General features: G+C 41.0%; 1 protein-coding gene across 1 annotated transcript in view; it reads left to right on the top strand.

Moving 5' to 3' along the window:
• rnf13 (ring finger protein 13) overlaps positions 1-22,663 on the top strand; it is a 213,358-nt gene extending 190,695 nt beyond the window's left edge. Inside the window, exons 8-9 of the mRNA XM_043702760.1 lie at positions 12,827-12,907; positions 19,298-22,663. Coding sequence (XP_043558695.1) covers positions 12,827-12,907; positions 19,298-19,701 — 485 coding nt within the window. The 3' untranslated portion in view covers positions 19,702-22,663. The remainder of the gene's footprint in view (positions 1-12,826; positions 12,908-19,297) is intronic.
• The last annotated feature ends 1,024 nt before the right edge of the window (positions 22,664-23,687 follow it).

Genomic DNA, 23,687 nt, shown 5'->3' with positions numbered 1-23,687 from the left:
CCTGGCATTTCATTTTAATCGTTTCATTCATTCCTGTTACTGCTGCTGGCATCAGTAAACATGTAGCTGCTGGTAGAGTAATCTGGGTATGATGTGTAATTTGCTGAAAAGAGTACATTCTGTCCCTTCTCAGTGTGGAGAGAAACATCTATAGATTGCTTTGCATGGATCTATTGTGGATCTACTGTTTTTAGTGGTTTTTGTTTTTCATTTTGGCAATTATTACGACTGTCTTAGACTTTAAATTTGACTGGGGATTGAGTGGAGATGGTGTAGTATTGACTTTCCCAATCATTCATGAAATACCCGAATTATTTGCTTGTGAACGGAAACCTATGGTCATCCCTCAAAATGTAGGGAATGCCATGAAGACTGGTGTGCTTTCAAATGTTCTGTGATCTTGGTGGTAGTCATTGGTCTCTTAGTCCAACTCCTCGTCTAGTTTGGTAACAAGATAATTGATTTCTTTGAGAATAAAGAGCTCTGCTTTAAGTTTCATCCATAGTCTGTCTGTGGTGTCATGAGTGGCTCTTTAACTTTGTTTGAGTTTATTACACACATTGCAATGGCTCATGTGGCCCTCAATCTCATTGCTGATTGGCCAGTACAGCACTTATTTTTGCTGTTTTCAGACTTCTTAGCTCCTTGGTAGCTTGCACCAATGCATTTCTTCTCTTTTCTCATTACTTTGGGGATAATGATTCTAATTCCTTGTGTAAAAATGCTATGTTGAGCAGTCACTTCATTTCAGTGTGCCCAACATTCAGCTCGCAACCCTTTCACCACCACTTCCCGTAGCAGTTGGAGAATTACCTCGCCATGTGTAGCTCACCATCTGATCAAGAAGCTAGACCATGAGATTCTGTGTCTTTGGTTTGATGACTTCCAGAATACCATATACTGTTGCATCTCATTGAACCTGGAAGATTTCACACTCTGTATTTGCATCATCAACTTCCTTCAAAGGGAGTTTAGTTCTTGACAGCATGTTGACAATGTACGGCTGCTTCCCTTGCTTATACTTCACTTCCAAATGGCGTTTCTGCAAACAAACTCCTTTGCAGAATCTTTGAAGCAGATAAAAGTGATTTGAGACAGGTGCTTGAAAGTGGCTTGTGATCAAACTCCACTCGGTTGGGCGGACATGCCAGAACTAAATCTTGAATCAAACAGTGAGCTCTTATCAATTGAGGATCAGTATAAAAATCATTAGGCTTTTTTTCTTTGAATGTAAACCAGTGTAGATTGACAGTTGATTAATAAATCTCTAGCAGACACTCAGAATCGTTATGGTGCAGAAGGGGGCCATTTGTCCCATCATGTCTGTACTGGCTGTCCAAGCATTTTTACTTGGTGCCGAGCTCCTGCCTTTTCCCCATAACACTGCATTTTTTTTCTATTTCAGTAATTATTTAATACCTGAATTGAACCTATGTCCTCCATACTTCCAGACAGTGCATCACAGTCTCTGACCACTCACTGGGTGAATGAGCATTTTTTTTTCTCACCTCGCGTTTGATGATTTTGCAAAACACTTTAAATCTGTGTCTTCTAGTTCTCAATACATGACTGAACAGTTTCTCCCTATCTGCTATGCCTAGAACCCTTGCTATTTTGAAAATACTTCTACTAAATCTCCCCTCAACCTTCTCTTCTCCAAAGGAAACAATCCCTACTTCTCCAACGTGTCCTCCAAACTGAAGTTTCTCATCCCCAGAACCATGATTGTATCCTCCTGCCCACCACAATGTGGTCAGGAACAAGCAACAGCCCAGCAAGAAACCTGCAGCTCCATGAGCAAAGGACCCCCTGGCATAGACCCCTGGCTTCACTGCCAAAGGATCTGTGCTGTAAGCAAAATGTTATATTTTTTAGTTAGGCAGGTATTTTTAATTTGATTTATTTTAAGTTATTTCATGTGTACTGCACTTCAAATAGACTGTACAGGTGTAATAATATTTTAATTTTTTTCTTGCAAGTAAACCTCATTCCAGTTTTAAGATTGATTCTTGAGTTTCCTTGAACTCTTTTCACTCAGAGTCTCAACTTTCAGGAACGCAGCCTTGACTTTGAGGGCACCCCATACGCCATTAACTAGTTTCTGCTAACTCTGTAATTTCTACTGGGTAGACCCTGAATGGGCAGGAGTGTGTGTTATCCTTCATCCCAGTGCTTTGAAGGAAACCTCAACAGGAAGGCGACTTCTCTTTTTCTAAACATCTCTGGTCATGCAGTTGGGCCTCTGTGCTTCCACTCTGAGAAGGTAACATTCCTCATCAGGACTAAGCTGAGAAAGAATCTCTTAATTCAGAGATGTGAACGTGTGGAATTCTGTACCACAAAGCCAATTTGTTAGATATATTCAAGATTGAGCTGGACATGGCCCTTGCAGCTAAAAGGATCTTGGGGTATGGAGAGAAAATGGAAATGGGAGACTGAGATTGCATAATCAGCCATGATCATATTGAATGATGGTACAGGCTGGAAGGGCCAAATGGCATATTCCTGCACCTATTTTCTATGTTTTCTGTTCAGTTAGCTTAGTTAAATTTCATCTCAGGCTTAACTCTGCTTTCCTGTCTGCTGTCTGTTAATAATTAGAATCTGTATATCTCCTTAAATTTACCCAATGTCCCAGCTTCTGCCACAGTCCAAGGAAGTGAATTTCACAGATTTATAATCCTTTTGAGAGAAGTAATTTCTTAGCTCTATTTTAAATCTGCTATCCCCTTTATCCTAAAACTACGACTTCTCATTCTAGATTGCCTCAAAAGTAAGTATTCTCTCTACCTCAACATAGAGTCATAGAGTCACCGAGATGAACAGCATGGAAACAGACCCTTCGGTCCCACCTGCCAGCACCCAGCCCATATCCCTCCAAACCCTTCCTATTCATATACCCATCCAAATGCCTTTTAAATGTTGCAATTGTACCAGCCTCCACCACTTCCTTTGGCAGCTCATTCAATACATGTACCTTTCCCCTCTCACCCTAAACCTATGCCCTCTAGTTCTGGACTCCCCCATCCCAGGAAAAAGACTTTGTCTATTTATCCTATCCATGCCCCTCATACCTTTGTAAGCCTCTACAAGGTCACCTCTCAGCCTCTGACGCTACAGGGAAAACAGCCCCAGCCTGTTCCGCCTCTCCCTATACCTCAAATCCTCAAACTCTAGTAACATCCTTGTAAATCGTTTCTGAACCCTTTCAAGTTTCGCAACATCTTTCCGATAGGAAGGAGACCAGAGTTGCATGCAATATTCCAACAGTGGCCTAACCAATGTCCCGTACAGCCGCAATATGATCTCCCAACTCTTGTACTCAATGCACTGACCAATAAAGGAAAGCATATCAAATGCTGCCTTCACTATCCTATCTACCTGCGACTCCACTTTCAAGGAGCTATGAACCTGCACTCCAAGGTCTTTGTTCAGCAACACTCTCTAGGATCTTACCATTAAGTGTATAAGTCCTGCTAAGATTTGCTTTCCCAAAATGCAGCACCTCGCATTCATCTAAATTAAACTCCATCTGCCACTTCTTAACCCATTGGCTCATCTGATCAAGATCCTTTTGTAATCTGAGGTAACCTCCTTTGCTGTCCACTACACCTCCAATTTTGGTGTCATCTGCAAACTTACTAACTGTACCTCTTATGCTCGCATCTAAATCATTTATGTAAATGACGAAAAGTAGAGGACCCAGCACCGATCCTTGTGGCACTCCATTGGTCACAGGCCTCCAGTCTGAAAAACAACCCTCCACCACCATCTCTGTCTTCTACCATTGAGCCAATTCTGTATCCAAATGGCTAGTTCTTCCTTTATTCTGTGAGACCTAACCTTGCTAACGAGTCTCCCATGGAGAACCATGTCGAACGCCTTACTGAAGTCCATATAGATCACATCTACCGCTCTGCCCTCATCAATCCTCTTTGTTACTTCAAAAAACTCAATCAAGTTTGTGAGACATGATTTCCCAAGCACAAAGCCATGCTGACTATCCATAATCAGTCCTTGCCTTTCCAAATACATGTATATCCTGTCCCTCAGGATTCCCTCCAACAACTTGCCCACCACTGACTTCAGGCTCACCTGTCTATAGTTCCCTGGCTTATTCTTACCACCCTTCTTAAAGAGTGGCACCACCGTTAGCCAACCTCCAGTCTTCTGGCACCTCACCTGTGACTATCGATGATACAAATATCTCAACAAGAGGCCCAGCAATCACTTCTCTAGCTTCCCACAGAGTTCTAGGGTACACCTGATCAGGTCCTGGGGAAATATTCACCTTTATGCATTTCAAGACATCCAGCACTTCCTCCTCTGTAATATGGACATTTTGCAAGGTGTCACCATCTATTTCGCTACTTTCTATATCTTTCCTATCCTTTTCCACAGTAAATACTGATGCAAAGTACTCGTTTAGTCATTCCCCCATTTTCTGCGGCTCCACACAAAAGCCACCTTGCTGATCTTTGAGGGGCCCTATTCTGTCCCTAGTTACCCTTTTGTCCTTAATGTATTTGTAAAAACCCTTTGAATTCTACTTAACTCTATTTGCCAAAGCTATTTCATGTTTCTTTTTGCCCTCCTGATTCCTCTCTTAAATATACTCCAACTGCCTTTATAGTCTTCTAAGGATTCACTCAACCTTACATATGCTTCCTTCTTTTTCTTAACCAAAACCTCAATCTCTTTCGTCATCCAGCATTCCCTATACCAGCCTTTCCTTTCATCCTAACAGAAATATACTTTCTCTGAATTCTCGTTATCTCATTTCTGAAGGCTTCCCATTTTCCAGCCATCACTTTACCAATGATCATCTGCCCCCAGTCAGATTTTGAAAGTTCTTGCCTAATACTGTCAAAGTTGGCCTGTCTCCAATTTAGAACTTCAACTTTTAAATCTGGTCTATCCTATTCCATCACTATTTTAAATCCCCTTAGCATTTTATATATACCTCAATTAGATCCCCCCCACATTCTTATGAATGCAAGAGGATAGGCCTAAATTGCTCAATCTCTCTTCATAAAACAAACCTCTGTCCTCTGAATTAATCTAGTGAATCTTCTCTGAACTGTCTTCAGTGCAATGTGTTTATGAACCATTTTGCTCAAACTGGTGGCAGATGTTTGAAAGTTAACAAGGGCCTCACGGGGGGATGGTGCAAAGAGAATGTTTGGGGAAGAAAAGATGAACTAGGGTTTGAACTCATTTTTAAACGGATAAGGTCAAAAGGACTGTGGCAGTAAAATTCTCAGGATGGAGGTTTCATTGCTCCCTGGTTGTCTTTCAGTTATTAACTAATTGAAAGTTTGAAGAACAGAATCTCCATCCTAAGAATTAAATGATTATTCCTCAGAACCTACTGGAAGCTATCTGCCCACAGCAGTGCCTTGAAAAACCAAGCAAGATACAATCCCATTGTCTTTAATGTTAGATCATGGAGTCTACCTAAATGAACTGGCTGTTACATCTCTTTTTTTTTAATTATCCCTTAACTGTCTTTTTCTATTTGAATGGGGGCTGGAATCTAAGAAGGTTCGTAATAAATCATAGACATTAATTGAATTAGCTTGTTTAGCTTTGCTCTGCTAAAGCTACTATATCACAAAAACTGTTAATTTTTTTAAAGTTATAAACTGGTAACAGGTATTCAAAGTCTGATACTGGCTGTTCAAAAAATTTGGCTATAAACCATCAGGATCAATTTTAAGGTTTTTTTTTATTTCACTGTGTTATGAATACAGAAATAGGGAGGCTGATTTTATTTGATTTGGCAGTTTCTTGTAACAACCCCATTTATATAATGGTTCATTGGACTTATGGGATATTTGCTTTGTTTTACTGTTATAGATATAAAGTTTTGTAAGGTTGTTGCTGGGATATTGTCTTTATTCACTCAACCATTTCTTGATTAGAGGTTTAAGCGAATCAAACTGGCTCAAGGCTTGCTTTTATAGACCTGAGGCAGAGATAGTATACCCACTTGGTGCCTCTGGCAGCAAATTCTTGAAAATCCTTCAATGTTGTTCTTTGCAGAGTTCTTGGGGAAAGTGAGGACTGCTGATGCTGGAGATCAGAGTTGGGAGTGTGGCGCTGGAAGAGCACAGCCGGTCAGGCAGTATCCGAGGAGTAGGAGAATCCAAGGGCTTATGCCCAAAACATCTATTCCCCTGCTCCTAAGATGCTGCCTGACCAGCTGTGCTTTTCCAGTACCACACCATCAACTCTGCAGAGTTCTGCCATGATTGCATTTTTATGGAGCTTCTTTCTCTTATTAAATGTCTAACACCACTCATGGCTGCATGTGGCAGGGCCAAATAGTGCTGGCGGTGGGATCCTCTAGCTCTGTCTGGAGCATGCTTTTCAGCGTGTATATCATCTGCAGTGTAGCTTCACCAGGTTGGTGACCATTAGTTTGCTGCATGTGTCATACTGTTTAACAGTCATTCAAGCAGCTTTGTCTCCTGACTTAAAAACAAACTTCAGCTCATCTCAGTAATCTGAGATAAAGGCTAGATCTGCAAAAGAGTGCTCAGCAGGTCTGGAAGCATCTGTGGAGAGAGAAGCTTGATAATAGCTGTTGTTTCAAACTCTATTGGATTCAGACTGTTAATTCTGTTTCTTTCTCCATGGTTCCTGCTCAACCTGCTGAGCTTTTCTAGCATTTTGGTTTAATATTGTCTGCTGACTTCCAATTGACTCAGCATGATAGGGAGGCTGTCCTCTGTGTGAAAACATGACTTTGTTCCACAAAACTTTTACGGTGGACTCTGTTGCCAATACTGTTATGGATAGATGCAGCTACAGGAGGTAGATTGGTGAGGGCGAAGCCTGGTAAATTTTCATCACTTGTTGAATCTCTTTATGCCTGGCAAATAGATCCTTCAGGACCTAGCTAAGCTCAGTCAGTTGCTGCAAAGCTACTCTTGATGAACATCGAAGATCTCCCACTAGAGTTTATAAATTTATGCCCTTGTTACCCTCATTGTTCTTTCCAATTAGTATTCAAGTACTGATTTGCAACTGAAGAAGGGTGTTTAGTGGTAATCACCATGAGATTTCCTTCTCTGTTTATCTTGACTGAAAGACTTCAACATTGTCTGAAGTCAATGTTGAGGACTAGCAAGGCTACTCCCTCCTGATTGTAAATTACTGACAGCTCTGATTCTGCCAATGGGTCAAAACATGCCCAAATGATGGAGGATTAGATTCCCTATAGTGTGGAAACAGGCACGTCGGCCCAACAAGTCCACACAGACCCTCTGAAGAGTAACCCACCCAGACCCATTTCCCTCTAACAATATGGGCAATTTAGCATGACTAATTCACCTGACCTGCACATCTTTGGATTGTGGGAGGAAATCGGAGCTACTGTGGAACAGGATATGGAAGATATGGAATGTCGGGAAATAGCTGGTGACACCTTGCAAAATGTCCATATTACAGAGGAGGAAGTGCTGGATGTCTTGAAACGCAAAAGCTGGATAAATCCCCAGGACCTGATCAGGTGTACACGAGAACTCTGTGGGAAGCTAGAGAAGTGATTGCAGGGCCTCTTGCTGAGATATTTGTATCATCGACAGTTACAGGTGAAATGCCGGAAGACTGGAGGTTGGCTAACATGGTGCCACTGTTTAAGAAAGGTGGTAAGGATAAGCCAGGGAACTATAGACCAGTGAGCCTGACGTCGGTGGTGGGCATGTTGTTGGAGGGAATCCTGATGGACAGGATGTACATGTATTTGGAAAGGCAAGGACTGATTAGGGATAGTCAGCATGGCTTTGTGCGTGGGAAATCATGTCTCACAAACTTCATTGAGTTTTTGAAGAAGTAGCAAAGAAGATTGATGAGGGTAGAGCGGTAGATGTGATCTATATGGACGTCAGTAAGGCATTCGACAAGGTTCCCCATTGGAGACTGGTTAGCAAGGTTAGATCTCACGGAATATAGAGAGAACTAGCCATTTGGATACAGAACTGGCTCAAAGGTAGAAGACAGAAGGTGGTGGTGGAGAGTTGTTTTTAAGACTGGAGGCCTGAGACCATGGAGTGCCACAAGGATCGGTGCTGGGTCCTCTACTTTTCGTCATTTACATAAATGATTTGGATGCGAGCATAAGAGGTATAGTTAGTAAGTTTGCAGATGACACCAAAATTGGAGGTGTAGTGGTCAGCAAAGAAGGTTACCTCAGATTACAACAGGATCTTAACCAGATGGGCCAATGGGCTAAGAAGTGGCAGATGGAGTTTAATTCAGATAAATGCAAGGTACTGCATTTTGGGAAAGCAAATCTTAGCAGGACTTATACACTTAATGGTAAGTCCCTAGGGAGTGCTGGTGAGCAAAAAGACCTTGGAGTGCAGGTTCATAGCTCCTTGAAAGTGGAGTTGCAGGTAGATAGGATAGTGAAGAAGGTGTTTGGTATGCTTGCTTTTATTGGTCAGAGTATTGAGTACAGGAGTTGGGAGGTCCTGTTGCGACTGTACAGAACATTGGTTAGGCCACTGTTAGAATATTGTGTGCAATTCTGGTCTCCTTCCTATCAGAAAGATGTTGTGAAGCTTGAAAGGGTTCAGAAAAGATTTCCAATGATTTGGAGATGGCGGTGTTGAACTGGGGTGTACAAAGTTAAAAATCACACAACACCAGGTTGTACTCCAACAGGTTTAATTGGAAGCACTAGCTTTCGGAGCGCCGATGCACAACCACCTGATGAAGCAGCAGCGCTCCGAAAGCTAGTGCTTCCAATTAAACCTGTTGGACTATAACCTGGTGTTGTGTGATTTTTAACGATTTACAAGGATGTTGCCAGGATTGGAGGATTTGAGCTATGGGGAGAGGCTGAACAGGCTGGGGCTGTTTTCCCTGGAGTTTCAGAGGCTGAGGGGTGATCTTATAGAGGTTTACAAAATTATGAGGGGCATGGATAGGATAAACAGACAAAGTCTCTTCCCTGGGGTTGGGGAGTCCTGAACTAGAGGGCATAGGTTTAGTGTGAGAAGGGAACGATATAAAAGAGATCTAAGGTGCACACTGTTTTCACACAGAGGGAGGTACGTGTATGGAATGAGCTGCCAGAGGAAGTGGTGGTGGCTGGTACAATTGCAACATTTAAGAGGCATTTGGATGGGTATATGAGTAGGAAGGGTTTGGAAGGATATGGGCCGGGTGCTGGCAGGTGGGACTAGATTGGGTTGGGATATTTGGTCGGCATGGACAGATTGGACCGATGGGTCTGTTTCCTTGCTGTACATCTCTGACTCTAAAACCCACACAGAAACAGGGAGAATGCGCACACTCCACACAGGCGGTCACCCGAGGCAGAAATCTACCCGGGTCCCTGGTGCTGTAAGGCAGCAGTGCTAACAACTGAGGCACTATGCTGCCCCTAGGAGACTGGAACATTAGCTGGAAGCTATGATTCTGTAGATATGATCATGTCAGCAGGTTTCTTGCCTTAATTGTGGACAACTCCCCAAACACATTTGGCACAAATTTCCAGATGTGAGGAGGCTTTTGTCTGGAATGTGGATGCTGGGAAGTCTGTCTGCATTTAAACTTATTACTTTCCACAATGGCTTGATACGATCGAGTGACTTGTTAGGTCCTTTCAGAGGGTAGTTTAGAGTCCAATTCATTAGAGTCTGTAAACATACACAGGCCCTGACTGGTTAAAGGCATCAAATTTCCTTTCCTATAAGTTATTATTGAATCAGATCTCTTTTATACGATAGCCATAAGGTCATCATTGCTGATTTTAAAAAAAATTTAGATTGGATTAACCTAATTCAAATTACCCAAATATTATGAGTGAAACTTAATCTCATATATGCAGATCATAAAGTTCACGCCTTCAGTTTAGTCCATTCATCACTCTGCTATCCCAATAAAATGCATTTAGTGTCTTCGTTCCTGAGTAAATTGTCTTTTCTATCAATCTTTTTTTAAACTATTCCTCTTAGTGTCTATATGTCAAAGAAAATCAGTGCAATCTGGGCATGGCCAATTAAATGGAATGATTGTGGACTTTAGGGTAACTCACATGTATGACACTCCAACGCTTTCACACTGGTTCACCCAATTCCACGTGAACTTCACCGGCGTGAATGTCCAGGATCGAATTTCTGCTCTACTTTTACTTAACTGGAGTTATCTCCTCTTTGTTTGCTGTCCAATATGTTTTTGAATTCCATGCTTTAACGATGCTGAGTATTTCTGTTTACCAGTTCTGGTCATGAGATATCATATTTTAAAATGTTAATTCGTGGTACCAAATGCCATTTTCTTGACAGCAGGCGTTTCCCCTTCCTGTTCTGTGTTATGAAGTAGCCACTTGCTCACAAGAAGCGCTTGGTTGTTCATTTGATGCATTCTTTAGTGTTTGCAGCTTTAGTAACTACAGCAGTTTGAAATAGCTGCAACTCAAGCTAGCTAGTTTTGAGTCTGTTCAAGATTTCGGAAGAGAGATGTTTGACAGTTTCTAAACTAAGCATGTGACTGTTAAAACTCAAATCATGAAGAATACACACAGCCAATAGATAAAGGTCAGTGTGATCTTTTCCAGAAGTTTATCAAACTCAAATAGTTGATTCATGCAAAGATAGTTCCCAGTTCACTCAATTTCTTTTTAAAAATCCAATTAGATGAAGTATCTTATGCTTAAAGTCAACCAGGGACATATTGGCATTAGAACCAAAATGGTTCATAGCAGATAGACACTAGCATAAACTAATTCCTCGGGTAACAACTTAGCAGTGATAATAGCCACCTCAGGCAGAGGACGGTACATCAAGTTTTTGGTGGCAGTTTCATGGGCAAGCTTCAACTTCAGGCTAAATTTGAAAATCTTGTGTCTCTGAACTTTCCAGCAATTTCTATTTTTGTCTCTGACTTACAGCATCCACAGTTCTTTCAGTTTTTTTTTTACTGTACAAGGAGTGCCAGGCTAAAGGTGGAAATCTATTTTGTTTAAACATTCCTGACTTAATCACTGAAATCCAAACACTTTTAAGTCTTGATGTTGCAAATGATGGGTGATGCTTCATTTCATCTCTTGTTTGCACATTCTCCCACAGTTAAACAGGTGTAGAAGTCATGCAATTTCAAACATAAAGTCCCAGAAATAGTGTCAGGAGCTAAGTCGCTTGCGTAAGAATCAGTCAGCTTTTGGTAGTAGCTGTGTTAAAAAGAAAATGCATCCTTTTAACAGGGAACTTTTAAGTGATACTTAGTAAGTCCTAAAACCAGAAAAGTTGTTTCAAAAGATGCTTCACCAAAAGAAACCTGATAAATATTTTAGGCCTGATGCCTCCACATTTGGGCGTTTCTGTCTGGTTTGTGCTGCAATATTACTTCAATGCTGGAAGTAGATTTATTCGCCGAGCTGGAAGGTTCGTTTTTCAGACGTTTCATCACCATGCTAGGTATCATCATCAGTGAGCCTACGGATGAAGCACTGGTGGCATGGCCTGCTTTCTATTTGTGTTTACGTTTCCTTGGGTTGATGTCATTTCCAGAGGTGACGGTACTTCCTGTTCTTTTAGAGTTCTATCAACAAACACACTGACTTGAATCCCATTTACCATCCCCTTAGAAAAAGAACAGCAAATGACCACCTCTGGAAGTGACATCACCAACCCAAGGAAACCTAAACACAAATAGAAAGCGGGCCATATCACCAGTGCTTCAACCTGGTATGGTGACGAAACGTCCAAAAACAAACCTTCCAGCTCAGTGAGTAAATCTATATCCAGAACCTCAAACTGAGATATAAAACTTCTCAAAACTTGCTATTACTTCAATACTTCAGTGCAGTTTCTTTCCCTCTGAGAACAGTCCATTTAAAAAAGTCTTTTAAAAGCCTTTTTTAAAAACAATGCATTTAAAAGTTTATGAGGTAAAATAAGTTGTCATATTGTATTGTCAGATGCTAAGATCCACAGTGATAGCTATTTAGGGAAGCAGGTTTTGGGCTCCCAGATCTCAAAATTATAGCTTAAAGTGTTGGAGAAACTTCTCTGTGGCAGCAATTTGGAGAGAGAAACTGAGTTGACATTTCAAGTCAATGATGCTTCTTCGGAACTTAAAATGATAGCAGTGGTTTTAGCTAAATTTGGAAGTCATCTCATTGGTGTTTGCAACAGCACACTCACAGTAGAAATTTCTTATGTCATATCCTCCCAGATAGCTTTCCAAATAGAGACATTGGAGACAGATTGTCAAGTGATAATTTACTAACATCTGCATTATGTCTCAACCATTTCGTTGTTTATGTTTTGTAAGAAGAATGGCAAAATGATTTTACAGACATTCTAATGAAAGTTCACCGACTAGAGCCATTAGCTGTGGTCTCTGGTAGATGCTGCCTGATTTTCAGTATTTAAGAATTGAAATACATTTTGTACCTTTTTTTAGTCTTTTCTAAAATATGGTAAATGGCTAGCGGAGGGCAATTAGTGTGAAATATTTCTGTACCATGAGTATAGACAGCAAGGCCCTTGTGTATGGTGTACCCACTATTTGTATAAGTGATTATCTTGTTATACACACCAGCGAGGAACTGGGGTATTGAACCCCAGTGAAGATTAAATGTCAGCGTGTAGTAACTGGTTCTACTCAGTGTGTCCCAAGAAAGGACTTGCAATATAAAGAGAATATCACTCTTCTTGCCAAGTAAATCCCAAGATCTAATGTGTTAGTGACTATTCACACATTTTGATATCATAATGACAAAATAGTTCATGTTCAAACAGTCTTAGACTGGTAGCATGTCTCATTATTAGAGCAGCAAAGCATAATCATTCCTTTGACGTTGCAGGTGATGAATATGAGGTGTGTGCAATTTGTCTGGATGAATATGAAGAAGGTGACAAGCTTCGTATCCTGCCCTGTTCACATGGTAATCAAGTACTTCTCGATTCTCTAACAAGCAATCTTAAAACACTGGCCAATGTTATATTAGCTTCTCCCCAGTCAACTTTGGCAGGTTCCTCACTTGTGCGCATCAAATATAGAATGTTAAATTAACACCCTTCCTCCTCCTCCTCTTTTCCAATTCTTTCCCATTATTAACACAGAGCATAGAACAGTACAGCGCAGCATCAGGCTCGGGCCCACCATGTCTGTACCAAGCATGATGCTATTCTAAACTAATTCTATCAGCCTGCACATGGTCCGTGTATCTCTATTCCCTGCCTATTTGTGTGTCTGTCTAAATTTCTCTAAAACGTTGTCGCCTCATCTGGCAGTGTGTTCCAGGCCCTACCATTCTCTGAAAAATTTTCTTTGTACGTCTCCCTTAAACTTATCCCCTCCACCTTAAACTAGTATTTCACGTTTCCACTGTGTCCAAAAGAGTCTGACTATCCACCCTGTCTCTGCCTCTCAAACTTACATGCTTCTATCAGGTTGTCCCTCAGCCTCTGACACTTTTTTTAGCGAAAACAATCCATGGCGGCACGGTGGCTCAGTGGTGAGCACTGCGGCCTCACAGCACCAGGGTCCCAGGTTTGATTCCAGTCTTGGACGACTGTCTGTGTGGAGTTTGCACATTCTCCCAGTGTCCGCATGGGTTTCCTCCCACAGTCCAAAGATGTGCAGGTCAGGTGAATTGGCCATGCTAAATTGCCCGTAATGTTAGGTGCATTAGTCAGAGGGAAGTTGGACTTGGGTGGGTTGCTCTTCGGAGGGTCGGTGTGGACTTGTTGGGCCGAAGGGCCTGTTTCCACATTGTAGGGAATCTAATCTCTTTATGGTCAATACACTGCAATCCAGGCAACATCCTGTAAACCTCTTTTGCACCATTTCCAAGGCCTCCCCTGTGGGCGGCGTGGCGGCTCGGTGGTTAGAACTGCTGCCTCAGCACCAGGGACCTGCGTTCAGTTCCAGCCTCTAGCAACTGTCTTTGTGGCGTTTGCACATTCTCCCCATGTCTGAGAGAGTTTCCTCCGGGTGCTCCGGTTTCCTCCCACAATCCAAAGATGTGCAGGTTAGGTGAATAGGCCAAGACAAATTACCCATAGTGTTCAGGGAGGTGTAGGTTAGGTGCATTAGTTAGGGGAAATGTAGAATAATAGGTGTAGGGGAATAGGTCTGGGTGGGATACTCTTCAGAGGGTCAGTGTTAACGTTGGGCAAAATGGCCTGTTTCGACACTGTAGGGATTCTAATTCTAATTCTATTTCTAATTCTAATCCTTCCCGTTTTGCAACCAGAACTGCACATAATACTCCAAATGTGGCCTAACTAAAGTCTTACACAGCTTCAGTATGACCTGCTAACTTTTATACTCAGTGCCCCAACTGTTGAAGGCAAGCATGCTGTCTGCCTCCTTTGCAACTTTACTCACTTGTGTTGCTACTTTCGAGGAGATTAGATTAGATTCCCAAAAATATGGAAACAGGCCCTTCGGCCCAATAAGTCCCTAATAACCCTCCAAACAGTAACCCACCCAGACCCATTCACCTACCCTATATATGCCCCTGACTAATGCACCTAACACTATATGGGCAATTTAGCATGGCCAATTCATCTGACCGGCACATCTTTGGATTGTGAGAGAAAACCGGAGCACCCGGAGGAAACCCACGCAGACACTGGGAGAATGTGCAAATTCCACAAAGACAGTTGCCTGAGGAGGGAATTGAACCTGGGTCCCTGGTGCTGTGAGGCTGCAGTGCTACCCACTGAACCACCGTGCCGCCCCGGAGCTATGGACTTAGACCACAAGATGCCTCTGTATATCAATTATCCTAATGATTCTTCCATTAACTGTATGCTTTCCTCATGCATTTGACCTCCTAACATGCATCACCTCACACTTGTCCAGATTAAATATCTCCACATAACTTTTCAGCTGATCCCTTGGAGAACACCACTGGACACAGACCATTAGTCAGAAAAACACCCTTCACAACTGCCCTCTGTCTTCTGTGATCAAGCCAATTTGCTGTATCCAATTTGCCAACTTCCATCCATTTTCTGGACCAACATATGATGAGGGACTTTGTCAGATGCTTTACTAAAATCCATGTGGACGACATCCACCACCCTATCTTTGTCAGTCATCTTCATTTCCCCAAAAAACTTAATCAAGTCTGTAAGACAAGACCTCTCTCCATGTAATGCCATGCTGACTATTCCTAATAAGTCCATTCGAGTCACAGTTGTACAGCATGGAAATGGGCTCTTCGGTCCAACTCATCCATGCTGAGTCCCATTTGCCAGCATTTGGTCCATATCCCTCTTAAACCCTCCCCATTCATAGACCCATAAATGTTATAATTGTACCAGCCTCCACCACTTCCTCTGGCAGCTCGTTCTACACATTCACCACCCTCTGCGTGAAATAGTTGTCTCTAAGGTGCCTTTTAAATCTTTCCCCCTCACCTTAAGCATATGCCCTCTAGTTTTGGACTCCCTGACTCTGAGGAATAGAACTTTGCTACTCACCCTACCCAGGCCCTTCAAGGTTTTATAAACCTCTATAATGTCACCCCTCAGCCTCCGATGCTTCGGGGAAAATAGCCACAGCCTATTCAGCGTCTCCCTATAGCTCAAACCCTCCAAACCTGGCAACATCCTTAAATCTTTTCTGAACACTTTCAAGTTTCATAACGTCCTTCCTAAAGCAGGGAGACTAGAGTTGCATGAAGTATTCCAAAAGTGGCCTAACCAATGTCCTGTCCAGCTGCAACATGATTTCCCAACTCCTATATTCAATGCCCTGACCAAAAAAGGCAAGTAAACCAAATACCTTTTCACTATCCTATCTACCTGCAACTCCACTTACAAGGGACTATGAACATATACTCCAAGGTCTTTTTGTCCAGCAACACTCCACAGGACCTTACAATTAAGTGTATAAATCCTGCCCTGATTTGCCTTTGCAAAATGCAGCACCTCACATTTATCTAAATTAAACTCCATCAGCTCCTCCTCAACCCCATTGTCCTATCTGATCAGGGTCCCCTTGTACTCTGGGGTAAATTTCTTGCCTGGCTACTAGACCTCCAATTTTGGTGTCATCTGTAAACCTTCTAACTATACCTCCTATGTTTACACCCAAATGAATGATGAAAAGTAGTGGACCCAACACCGATTCTTCTGGCATGCTGCTGGGCACAGGCCTCCAGTCGGAAAAATAACCCTCCCCACCAACCTCTGTCTTCTACCTTTTGAGCCAGTTCTGTATCCAAATGGCTAGTTCTCCCTGTATTCCATATGATCTAACCTTGCTAACTAATCTACCTTGTCGAACGTTCATATCGATCACTTCCACCACTTGCCCTCAACAATCCTCTTCATTACTACTTCGAAGAACTCAGTTAGTGATGCATGATTTCCCACACCATGATCACTATCCCTAATCAGTCCTTGCCTTTCCAAATGCATGTAACTTCTGTCCCTCGGGATTCCCTCCAACAACTTGCCCACCACTGACATCAGGTTCACTGGTCTATAATTCCCTGGCTTGTCCTTACCACCTTTCTTAAATAGTGACACCACATTAGCCAACCTCCAGTCTTCCGGCACTTCACCTGTGACTATCAATGATGCAAATATCTCAGCAAGAGGCCCAGCAATCACTTCCCTAGCTTCCCAGTGTTCTAGGGTACACCTGATCAGGTCTCAGGGATTTATCTACTTTTATGTGGTCATCCAGCAGCAGCACCTCTAATATGGATATTTTTTAAGATGTCACTAATTATTGCCAGCATTCTCTATCTTCCATGTCCTCTTCCACAGAAAACGCTGATGAAAAATACTTGTTTAGTTTCTCCTCCATGTCCTGTGGTTCTACACATAGGCTGTCTTGCTGATATTTAAGGGACCCTATTCCTTCCCTTGTTACCTTTTTGTCTTTAGTGTATTTGTAGAATCCCTTTGAATTCTCCTTAACTGTATTTGCCAAAGCTATCTCATGTCCCCTTTTTACCCTCTTGATTTCCCTCTTAAGTATACTCCTACTGCCTTTATACTCTTCTCAGGATTCACTCAATCTCTGCTGTCTATACCTTACAAATGCTGTCTATGCCTGTCCTCGGATGCTGCCTGAGTTGCTGTGCTCTTCCAGCACCACTGATCCAGAATATACCTTACAAATGCTTACTACTTTTTCTTAACCAAAACCTCAATTTCTCTCGTCATCCAGCATTCCCTACACCTACCAGGCTTGTCCTTCACCCAAACAAGAAAATACTGTCTCTGGACTCTTGTTATTGCATTTTTGAAGGCTTCCCATTTTCCAGCTATCCCTTACCTATGAACTTAGGCCTCCAATCAACTTTTGAAAGCTCGTGCCTAATACCATCAAAATTGGCCTTCCTCCAATTTAAACTCTAACCTTTAGATCCAGTCTATGCTTTGCCGTCACTATTCTAAAACTAATAGAATTATGGTCGCTGGCTTAAAAGTGCTCCCCCACTGACACCTCAGTCACCTGCCCTGTCTTATTTCCCAAAAGTAGGTCAAGTTTTGCAAGTAGGTGCATCCACCTCTTTTCTAAACGTAAGTCCTATCCCTAAGAAATCCCTATCTTCTCAAATCATTTCCCGACCGCTGATCCAAGGATGAGCAACCTATAATTTCCTGGATTTTCCTTTTAGCTGAACAAAGTTACAACATTGGCAATTCTCCATTCCTCTGGGACCTCACCTGTGACTACAGAAGATACAACTATCTGTCAAGGCCCTAGCAATCTCCTCCCTTGCCATTTCTGTAATTTCTGTAGATTCCATCATGCCTGGAGACTTTAACTACCTTGATGTTTTTCAATACCATCATCTTCTTAAAATCGACATGCCCCAGAATATCAATATATCCCTCTCACATCTTGCCATTATTGAATTGAATTGAATTTATTGTCACGTGTACCTTGTCCTTCTCGGTAAATGTGAACTAATCATCAAGCACCTCACTCACTTCTCTCGGTCAAAGTTTAAATTCTCTCCCTTGTTACTGAGTGGATTTAACCGTTATCTGGTTTCCTCTTGCTGCTGTGTTAAAAGCCTTGGGACTCTCCTTAATCCTGCTTGCGAAGGACGTTCCATGGCCCCTTTTAGCTCTCCCACTTCCTTGTCTAAGTTTCCTCCTGCCTGCTTTACATTCCTGAAGGGTTTTGTCTTATTTCAGTTTTCTAAACCTCAGATCAGCTTTTTCTTTTTAACTAAACTTCCGATACCTCTTGTCCATCCAAGGTCCGCAAATCTTGCCATCCTTATCTTTCATCCTCACAGGGTGTTGGTCCTAACTCCAATCAACTGGCCGTTGAAAGATTCCGGCATGTCAGATGTGAATTTACCCTCAGACAGCTACCCCAATCTAATTTCTGCGGTTCCTGCCTACTACTGTCGTAATTAGCCTTCCTCCAGTTTTGCACTTCCACCTGAAGACCAGTCTTACCCTTAATTCCTTAAGTTTGAATATAGTTATAGTTATGTTCCCCCCCCCCACCCCCACCAAACCGTTGAAACTTTGATAACCTGGCCAGACTCATTCCCCAAAAAAAAGGGTCTATTTTGGCCCCTACCCAAGTTGGACTGACTACATATTGTTTCAGGATGCCCCTGTTAAATTCTGTTGCTCTTAGTCAGTGTCAGGGAAGTTAGAATCACCCATTATAACAATCCTGTCTTTTTTTTTTAAACATCTTTCCCAATCTCCTGCTGGCTATTGGGAGATCTATAGTATAACCTCATCATTTTGATTGCACCTTTCTTATTCTTAAATTCCATCCATATGGCCTTGCTGTATGAGCTCTCCAAAATGTTGTCCTCTAGTACAGCAATGAATGACATCTTCCTTAAGTATACAACTCCCCCACCCTTTCTACATCCTTCTCTATCTTGTCTGAAACATCTAAACCCTGGAACACTGAGCTGCCAGTTCTGCTCTTCACTCACCCAAGTTTCTGTATTGGTTACAACATCAGTCCCATGTACTAATCCAGGCTGTAAGATTTATTTGCTTTGCCTGTTATATTTAAGACTGCCAGTCCTGCGATGATATTAACCAACTCATTTGTTACGTAGTCCCCAAGTTGAGACTTTGATACCTGGTCAGACTCTAATCTCAAACATGCTGAATATAATTTTTTTAATGTTCTCTATGACCAGATTTACAACATCCTTCTGTATTCGTAGCTCAAGAATGCATCCAGCCCATTAATCTGTCAGCTGATCTAATAGTATTGAAGGATAAATGTGAATAGTATGTTTCATTTTTGTGGTAGTGGCAAATGCTAAGTGTGGATTTCATAATCAATCTTATTCCCTAATTTATGTACACAGCATACCACTGTAAATGTGTAGACCCGTGGCTAACAAGAACAAAAAAGACTTGCCCTGTCTGCAAACAGAAGGTGGTGGCATCTCAGGGAGAATCAGATTCTGAAACTGATGATGTAGACAGCAGCCACGAAGAAAATGATGATGCCTCTGAAAACACACCTCTGCTGAGATCTTCACTTGCCTCCACCAGTGCGCATTCCTTTGGTACCATGTCAGAATCTCGAGCTCGCCAAGAAGCAGTGGAGTCATCAGAATATGAAGAGGAGGAGGAGGAGGAGGAAGAGGGAGAAAGCAGCGATGCTGGGGACGGGGTCAATGAAGAAACAGTAGTTCAGATGCAGCGGGAAAACCCTGAAGCTGTTGTCGGAGAGAGGGGAACCAGAGAGTCTGCCGCAATAGTTTGATTTAGTTTCCTTTTCTCTAAGAAAAAAAACATGAAATCTGCACACCCTCAAAACAATGTGTCAAAATTAAAAGTTCAGGAAATTTTTCCATTTGCTTTTCCACATTTTATCCATTGCAACTTCACAACATATATATGCAATTTTTTGTAGGGATTCAAAATCTTTCACAGCTCTTTCTTCAATGTCGCTGCTAGAATGAAGTGCGGCAGTCATTCATAGATTTTTGGTAATCCAAGCAGCACTGGGTTTTCCCCAAAATTGCCGCTACCCTTTTTGGCACTATTGCATTTGGCACTGCTGCCAACGTGTAAAACTGTTACATTGATCGCCCAGCCATGGTGGTTGGGTTCAACATCTAATTCAGATACTAAGCGAATGACTTTAAGGAAAAGAAATAACTTGAATATAAAATGGCTGAATGACACTGTTTCTTTGTAGAACGTTTAATCATGCATTTTTTAAATCAATATATATTCTACATCAGAAACGAAGAATCCTACTAATTGTTTCAAATGTAAGTATACCTTGTTTTATTTACCAAAATCAAATTTATTGAAGTTGAATTCTCAAGTCATTTTGGATTTGATTTTTAAATGGAGCGATTCTGTATCTGGTTTCAGTTATTATAAATCAATAATAAAATTACCCAAAGAATTAAGATGAATTTACATTTTAAAGGCTAATTTTTTTATTCTGCATTGTGTGTACACTTTAAAATAAAGTTGGAAGCTATAATTTGGATTGCATTTATCAAGTAAGATGCAATAATGTAAAATATTTAGTTACAATTCCAAAGTATGATTTTTTTTTATTTGAGCTACTTGAACAAACTATTGTCATTCTGTTAGATCACCTCTACAGTTGTACGTATGCACTGTGTCCTGTCATGGCGCATAAAGAAATTCTTAAATGAAGATGATCCTTTTAAAAATAGATATAATAGAATTAACTTCGAAACTATTGCATGCGATTGTGGTGATGGTGCTGATTTGGATATGACATGATTTTCTAATAAACTATTATGAAGTTGTTTTCAGCAAACTGATATGTATGACACGAGGGATATAAATCAAAATTCACATTGGAAACACCCTATAATTGAAGACTTTTTATCTCCTGCACCTCATTCCTGATATCTTAAAGGGGGACAATCTATTTTTTTTAAAGTGACAATTAAAATCTAATGTGACAATTCAAGTGCTAGAAGTCAGGACTAGATATGATCTACATTATGGGCCACAGTAAGTTTCCAAATGCAATTTTTAATTTTAAATAGAGACAGTTTGATTATGTTCTTGGGTGTCTTTTGTCCATATAGTCCAACCGTATTTTAAATATACAGACATCCATTATTGCAAAGTACTTTTAGGTTTCCTGCATTAGATCTCGAAACATTTGATCCTAAGTCTTTTAGTAACACCTTGCCAACTCCTTACAAGTTTTCTTTTCTTGAATGGGTGTTGGATGTGCTTCTGAATGTTAACAAATGATTGAGTGTCTTGTTCTACATAAAAATGTTGGCATGTCCCATTCGCTGCCAAAATCAGTCCTTTACCTTATTATTGGGGATTTGTTCACTGAGCTAGCATTCTAACTTCCAGCTCAATTGAATTTCTGTAAATTTGCCAACATTATCTTGTAAGGTTGATCAGTGTGTGTTCTTGGATCAGATGTTTATCTGTTATCATTTTGTTTTGAATATTGAACTTTGAGACTGGGAACTGTAGGGATATAATACATATGGAAGGAGGAAGAGCATGGTGATAAATCAATTTGAAACAGTCAACCAATCTCTAATAACTTTGCCCCTCAAACCTAAAACTGACCAAATTCTGAAGAAATGTAATAGTTTTATAGCTTTCTTGTAACTTTATGTTAATTGTAGATTGAGATGTAAAAACTTTATTATTCTTGGAGTTATCAGTTAATATTTGGCACATTAACATTGAAGCCTGTTTACCTAATGTGACTTCATAGAACTGAGTTTAAAAATTACCTGGTTTTACCCAACAAGTTTTAGAATTCTGACATGTTATGGAATTATCGGTATGATCATATTCACAAATGTTACTTTGTTTCTGAATGTTTCCTACTTAAATTGTCTGCTAACCTTTTTTATATAGTGTTTATAAACACAGGATGACTCAATTGTGACACTGCTGCAAACTGATGAATTCATTTATGAAAATAATGTTGACACGCATAAAGATGATCCCTTTCATGAGCTGCTGCAGTGCTGTCACAGAAATATTATTGGCCATTTTAAAAAAAATGAAGAATTTTGTTTTCTGTTGGAAGACACTACATTGCTGTTCTACCACATGGCTTGCTGTGCCTCCCAGAATGTTTGAGTGCAGGGATTGTTTAGTTTGTGGGCAGTCCAATTTTCATGTGACTAAAATCCATAAGAGCTTTAACTGTGGTACAGATCTTTCCACTTGGGTACATTTAACTACAAGTACAGGAGTCTTGCACTGATCAGCTTCACATGGTTGAAGTGTACTTGTCACTGTACTTCATAATGTTACTTTATCACTTAATTTGATGCACAGGGATCTAATAGGTTGTATAGTTTAGTTTGTTGTAAGGATGTTTGTAAATTTATTCCATTCAACCAATTTTGTATTTTAAACTTGTACTTTTTAAAAAGTACATGACTGTTGGAAGTGTGGCTGATTTAAAAGAATGTTTTGTTATTCCATCCCTCCATGTGATATCCATTTTTGGAAACATTACACTAGGTTTACTCACCTGAATATAATTAAGGGAGTGTGTCTAAAATTTGATTTAAGTTTAAATGGATTATTTAGATATTTCAAAGCATTAATACAAGAGTTCTGAATTAAGGTCTTTATAAATGCAGTAATAAGTGTAAATAGAACAGCACTCCAATGCTATAATACAAATGTATCTAATTCTTCTATATCTGTTCTTTTCAAATAAAGCTAAATTGATGCGATCATTGAGGATTAAAGGACTCTTGTTTTTAGTGCACTAGTAAGTTTGATTTAAGGTCATGTCTTTTTATTGTAATTGCTGTTCATCCAGCATTAGAGTTTAAGAAGCAAATGTGTTTTGAATAAAACCTATTGATAAAATCTTCCATAGAGCAGGAAGATAGTGCTGAATTAGGGTAATTGAAAATCATTTTCTCTCTATTACTATGTTTGGTAAAATTAGCCAGGCTTTTGAAATTGCTACATAATGACTTTTGCTGGCTAAATAATAGGTCTGCCCAGTCAGTCCTGTTTGTGAATTCTCACAAGGTAGAGGTGTGGGGGAACTGCCAGCCAGGAGGCAATAATAGGGAGATGATCAGATGAAATGAAGTTAGTGACTGTAGTTGATAGTTGCTGGAGGTGCCATGGTCCATCGGTAGAGATCACAGAAAACCGACGCCACCTTCAGTCCTTCAATTTCTCATAGGTTTTGGACTCTCCATCTCCATGGCAACACTCACCTGCGATCACAACCAATGTCCAGAATCGATCCCAGGTCCTGAGTGTTGTAAGGCTGCAGTGCTAACCACTGTGCCACTACAGTATCCAAACCTTTTCATAGCTTCCAACAGTTCTAGGGAAGATCACCTTACTTGAAATATTAACTCTGATTTTTAGATTAGATTAGTGTGGAAACAGGCCCTTCGGCCCAACAAGTCCACACCGAACCGCCGAAGCGAAACCCACCCATCCCCTACATTTACCCCTTACCTAACACTACGGGCAATTTAGTATGGCCAATTCACCTGACCCTGCACATCTTTGGACTGTGGGAGGAAACCGGAGCACCCGGAGGAAACCCATGCAGACACTGGGAGAATGTGCAAACTCCACACAGTCAGTCGCCTGAGGCGGGAATTGAACCCGGGTCTCTGGCAGAGGGTAGTGCTGCCAGAGGAAGTGATGGAGGCTGGTATGATTACAACATTTAATAATGTCTGGATGGATACATGAATAGAAAGGATTGAGGGGATATGGGCAAAGTGC

This window comes from Chiloscyllium plagiosum, chromosome 13 (genome assembly GCF_004010195.1).
Source record: "Chiloscyllium plagiosum isolate BGI_BamShark_2017 chromosome 13, ASM401019v2, whole genome shotgun sequence".
NCBI lineage: Eukaryota > Metazoa > Chordata > Chondrichthyes > Orectolobiformes > Hemiscylliidae > Chiloscyllium > Chiloscyllium plagiosum.
The sequence above is the reverse complement of the archived record's forward strand: the minus strand, read 5'-3'. Positions and strand labels throughout refer to the sequence as shown.